The sequence below is a fragment of the Littorina saxatilis genome, unplaced genomic scaffold (genome assembly GCF_037325665.1).
Source record: "Littorina saxatilis isolate snail1 unplaced genomic scaffold, US_GU_Lsax_2.0 scaffold_447, whole genome shotgun sequence".
Lineage (NCBI taxonomy): Eukaryota > Metazoa > Mollusca > Gastropoda > Littorinimorpha > Littorinidae > Littorina > Littorina saxatilis.
In genome coordinates this window covers 88,869-95,000 of record NW_027128813.1, presented here as the reverse complement: position 1 = coordinate 95,000, position 6,132 = coordinate 88,869, and the positions used below count along the sequence as shown (strand labels likewise).

General features: G+C 40.5%; 1 protein-coding gene across 1 annotated transcript in view; it reads left to right on the top strand.

The window, feature by feature from the left end:
- Positions 1 to 1,292, top strand: part of LOC138957131 (alpha-L-fucosidase-like) — a gene marked incomplete at its 5' end in the record, with an annotated part of 7,031 nt that extends 5,739 nt beyond the window's left edge. Inside the window, 1 exon segment of the mRNA XM_070328297.1 lies at positions 305 to 1,292. Coding sequence (XP_070184398.1) covers positions 305 to 560 — 256 coding nt within the window. The 3' untranslated portion in view covers positions 561 to 1,292.
- Positions 1,293 to 6,132: the final 4,840 nt, after the last annotated feature.

Below are 6,132 nucleotides of genomic sequence, written 5' to 3'. Positions count from 1 at the left end.
GGCCATCTACTCCAGCCACCCCTGGACATACCAGAACGACACTCTTAACCCTGATGTCTGGTGAGTGAGGGGGGGGCAGTTAGTGTGTGTGTGTATGTGTGTGTGTGTGTGTGTGTGTGTGTGTGTGTGTGTGTGTGTGTGTGTGTGTGTGTGTGTGTGTGTTGGGTAGGGGTAGGATGGTCGAAGACCACCTTTGGTTGGTCCAATGGGGAATCATCATTGACATTTTCGACTGTGCATATACACGAATGTGACAATCAAAGTAAACGTGAACCTGACCTCTCTGATACATCCCCCCTGCCAGGTACACGATGAAGAACACGAGTGGCAGCAAAGACGTGTACGCCATTGTGCTCAAGTGGCCAGCCAGCGGAACCCTGACCCTCGGGGCTCCCTCCCCGGGCTCCGACACGGCGGTCACCTTGCTGGGCTACTCGGGCTCCTTTGCCTTCACCGGGACTGGAACCCGGGGCATGAGTATCACGGTTCCCGCCATTGACGTGGCTACCATCCCCTGTCTCTGGGCCTGGACCTTCAAACTGACCAATGTTGCCAATTGATAGGGTTTAAACAAGATTGATAGATTTAAAGGCACAGTAAGCCTCCCGTAAACCATCACAGATACTGTCAGGCTTTTACACACAGTACAAACACCCTTCCATTTGAACGCTCACCAAACGGGAACATCCCAGGTGCCCTACGTAAAGAGCGAGCAATTTTTAAAGAATTAATTTTGCGCCGATTGCGCCGTTTTCTTTGGATACACACTTTAACTACATACGTGCCGACGAAATGTTGATCATTGCTTCAATACTTTGAAGCTGTTGCTTGGATAATAACCAGGTAAAATTAGTATTTCGGTGTTCAGTCAAATGTTAAAGTTTCTATCACACACATACATACACACATACACACGCACAGACAGACAAAAGTTAGCATCGCATAGGCTACACTTACGTGAGCCAAAAACTATTATTTTTATGATGAAATAGTGTTTATATTCGTTCCTTGTATGGATAGAAAGATAAAAGAATGTTAAATCATGTATTGTCCATCGTATTTAAGAGAATATATCTCATGTAGTATGATTTGTTGTTGCGCAAAAACATAAAAATCGCCAAAAATAGAGTTACGCCAAAATTCCACGACAACATCGTTATAATTACGTGCCCTAAACAATGGGAATTTGACATGGCAGTCATGACGTGGGACATGCAATGCTGATCATCGAGTCTGAAAGGGTTAAATTCATAACTTAGAATAATTCACATTTAAGTTGTAATTACTCAAAACACATCTTGTATACTGCACGGAGCGTTCACTAACACTGTTAGTTGAACAATAAATGAAATAATAGATTAAAAAATTACCGCGTTGGTTTGTTTTGTATTGTTTGTTTGTTTGTTTGTATGTTTTTGTATGATTGTTTGTTTGTGTGTTTGTTTGTTTGTTTGTTTGTTATAACTTTTTTTCCTGAATCGAATTATGTATATAGACATGTTTTGTTTTGAATGTTATAGTGCACTAAAGGTTTCCGGTGTACAATATTCATTCCTGAACTTGAGAGACGTTATTTATATTCGGAAACGGTTCACGCAGCTAAGAGCCAGTTCAACAAACCTACGACTAACATGTATTTTGTACAAATATGTTTTACTAGCGACACCCGTTTTCCGACTACCACTTCACTCATTTCTTGGAACCGGCTTTCATGAAGAATGTGTTCCCTTCTTGTATGTCAAAATATATGCTTGTAACATTTTGTTTTTGCCCCCCCCCCCCCACACACACACACACAGATAGACAGACAGACAGAAACACACACACACACACACACGCACGCACACAGAAGATAGGCAGGCAGACAGACAGACAGACACACACACACACACACACGCACACACACACAAACACACACACATACAAACATACACACACACAAACACACACACACAAACACACACACACACATACAAACACACACACAAACAAACACACACACGAACACACACACACAAACACACACACACACACAGACACACAAACACACACAAACACACACAAACACACACTCACACATACACACACAAACACACACCCACACACACACACGCACACACACGCACACACACACACACCTAGAGTCGTATCCAAACCTGGGCAAGCTGTACCACCTTTTGTCTTAGGTTTTAGCTCCAGGGAGATTACATTGTGCAAAGCAACAAACTGTCGACATTCCCGCATGCTGGAGTCTTACCCGAGAACAGGAAGTAGAATTACAATAGATCTTTGCCCAATTGACGTGTCTCAAATTTAAACAGATCGACAGCAGTAATAAAGAACTGATCTCAAACCTCGCAAATCAACCTTTTTTTTCTTTTTTCTTTTATTCAAAATTATTCAGTGGTGCACAAATCTGATACCCCATCCTCAAGTTTCATACCTTGTTTATGATTGGTCAGATTTCCCGTTCAATTATCAAACCTCCTTAATATGATTCTTGACAGTTCATCATAGTAAACATTCCGTATCATCAAGTCTGTCAGGTAGTTTCTCTGATAATATTTACACTTGTTTTAACACACTTAGTATACAGAAAAAATACCGTGTAACAAAATAAAGCAAAGTCGAACCGTGGATTCAATCGGTGTTTGATAATCATTCCTTTGGCCTATTTTGGATGCACATTGACCGCATCGTGTTCCTTAGGATTGGATTGGATTGGATTGGATAAGATTTACAGTCCAGTGAGGTTACCCTCATGGAAATTCGGGCTGCTTTCTCCCCGGGGAAAGCGAGCTGCCATACATACGGCGCTACCCATATTTTTTTTTTCCTGCATGCGTGTATTCATGTTTTCTGAGACTTAATGCCGTGTGAGATGGAATTGTTTTACTTTATTCCAAGTCCCACGGGTATTTGATGGACATTTTTATCTATGCCTATACAATTTTGCCAGGAAAGACCCTTTTGTCAATCGTGGGATCTTTAACGTGCACACCCCAATATAGTGTACACGAAGGGACCTCGGTTTTTCGTCTCATCCGAAAGACTAGCACTTGAACCCACCATCTAGGTTAGGAAAGGGGGGAGAAAATAGCGGCCCGACCCAGGGTCGAACACGCAACCTCTCGATTCCGAGCGCAAGTGCGTTACCACTCGGCCACCCAGACCAGTGCGTACATTGTCTGCTTTTGAAATCGAAATCGAAAGGCCGCAGAGGCCTTTTCAATTAGAACATGTTCCTTGAGTGCATACTCAGGACAGACTCTTACAATAATTAAGCTAGCTTCAAGAAGTACTACTATGTATAGGTGAATGGCAATGTCAACACAAATTCCCAACCTTGGGCAATTAATTAAAGATTCTGTATTCTGTATCCTGTATTCTGAATAGTGTATCCAAACAGTTTGTGTGTTATTGCTGAATACCTTTTTTCGTAGCGTTGTTTAGCTTGTGAGATTTTTTTTATTCTCGTACAGACTTAAAGAGAAAATTTGATTAATCTTTCGCGAAATACTAGTAAAAGACATTGAAAAAGTGTCAGCGAGTGTATGCGCGTGCGTGTTTTTGTGAGTGTGTGCGTGTGTGTGTGTTTGTTTGTATGTCTGTGTGTGTGTGTATGTGTTTGATTGTATGTGTGTTCTTACTCGGTCTAGTGTTTTTTCTCTTTATTTTTGTTGTTTTTTGTTAGAGACTGCATTTTCTCTATTTAAAAATAGTAGACTCAAAAATGATTTTGTCGTATTCTTTTATAATCATTATTCTATGTCTTAAACAGTAATACACAGAATCGTTATGCTGGGCTTTTATATTGTGTTTATAATTAAACGAAATCTGTCGTTTGTTTTGTTTTGGTTTGGTTTGTTTTTCGACTTTTCTGTCCTTATATTTTATATGGCTGAGTTCTCCCTGACTACCTACCCGTAAGACCACTTCAAAACGTTATATAAGGTTTTTCTTTACCTTTTTATATTTAGTCAAGTTTTGATTTTTCTTTTTTTTCCTTTTGTATCGAATCAAAATCAAATCTCCCTGACATTATTATTTTCTTTTTCAATTTACGGGTCAGCCAGGACTCCTCAACCTCGCAGAACGTTAAACCCTTTAATTTTAGCTGTGGGAATGATGCTGAGAGAGAGGGACATAATACAAGATAGACCGAAAGAGATTGACGCTGTGAATTCCATAGCTTTAAGTATAGTGACGGGTGGGTTTTTTCCAGATCAATAGACCTGTAAAGATTGATGTGGCCCAGTTTAACTGTTTTATTGCGTGTGTTTTTGTGGTTTTTTTTGTTCGGTCGTACTCCACGAACTCTTTGATTAATAGAATTCTAATCAGAGAAGCAACTAGTAATCAGCGCACGAAAAATACCGTGGCTTGGGTACGGAGAACGTAACGTCCCGTCTAGCAATTATTTATGTTTCTCTTCACAAAGCCTGCTTCACTGAGCCATGACTGGCCCTCCAGGTTCGACACACATGACCAATCTCCGAATTGAGTGGTGTTCGTTATGCATAATTCAGTTACATGCTAGTTTTCGCCTTTGATTATAAAGGGGGTTTCGGCTCCAAGCGAGCGCACTCACACAGACACAGACACATACACACGCCCACACACACACACACACACACACACACACACACACACACACACATACACACACATATATACACACACTCACACACAGAAATACACACGCACGCACACACACACACATACACACACACACACACACACACACACACGCACACACACACGCACACACACATATACACACACACGCACACTCACGCACGCACACACACACACACGCACACACACACACACACACACACACACACACTCACACTCAAGAATCACAAACACGTTGCTTTTCACTGCTGCCTACAGCTCTGACTTTAAACGCGCGAAAAAGCAATCATTCACTGATTGAGTCATAACAAGTCTTTTTTGTGTGTGTTATTCCCAGCTAATCCACATTTATCACTGAATTCTACTCAATAGTCCAAGCATATTAGAGAACAACGTTGAAGTGACAATGACTAGGTTTAAAATGTCCCTTATCAGAAAGTTCAACCTCAGTCCTTTGATGTTTATTAAACACATTTTCATATAAAGTTGGCGCTTCATATGGAAAAGTGGCTTTGAAATTGACCCTAATCCTTCTTTGGGCTCTGTAAATGTCGTTTGGGGCTATGGTTGTAAAACGGTATCTACTGGTCACCCCAATGTATAAACTGAAAACTCTTTCTGCACCAGAACACGCAGAAAGGATTGTATCTGCCTGATGTCTGATGCTTTTCAAAATCCCCAACCACTAACACCTTCAAAACGGACATTAACTGACACTGTTGTTTTTCCCTATATAATCCTTACTATTTTTCCGAGACGTCGTCCTGTTGTGTATTTAGCTTGCCACAACCTCATACATGGTCCTAAAAGTTAAAGTTGAAGAAAATACTAAAGATAAATGAACAAGCTGACGCAGTGTCATTCGCACCGTGAATCCCCCCATGGGAACATACTAAAGTCTGGTTCCAAATAGGCTCAATTTCCTTCTATTTCTTTGTATTTCTGCCTCGTAGGGGTAGGGGTGTTCAAACCAAAGGCACCTTTAAACCAAAATTCAAATCACACATCTTACAATACTAAGACACTCAGCAGTGAAAGGGTGTCTGCTGGTAAAAAATTCCAAACAATCCTAAAAGTACTTCACTACTAAACGTGCTTTTAAAAAGAGCCGTTATTTTTCCCTCTATAATCAGTATTGTGTTTTCTGCGAACATGTAGTCTATTTAGATGGTTGTCATGTGCACATGAGTTGCTAAAGCGTTTTCAGTTGGGCATATGTCGAAAAGCAAAGAATTAGCCCTTTGAAAACCATCAGAACTGTCACACAAAAATAACATTTACCTATCTCACCAACTGACCAAACATAGGGCTTTTCCTTATGTATTATGTATTGTCGTGTTTTTTGTAGCATACTTGTGAAAACAGCCACCACTGTTGTAAATGATACTTTAAAGAGCATTATTTCATTTTTACAGTTGAAGGACAACCTGGACTGCCGTATATTACAGCTGTTTTACAATCAGCCAACATTTTCTTAACAAACGTATGTTAAGA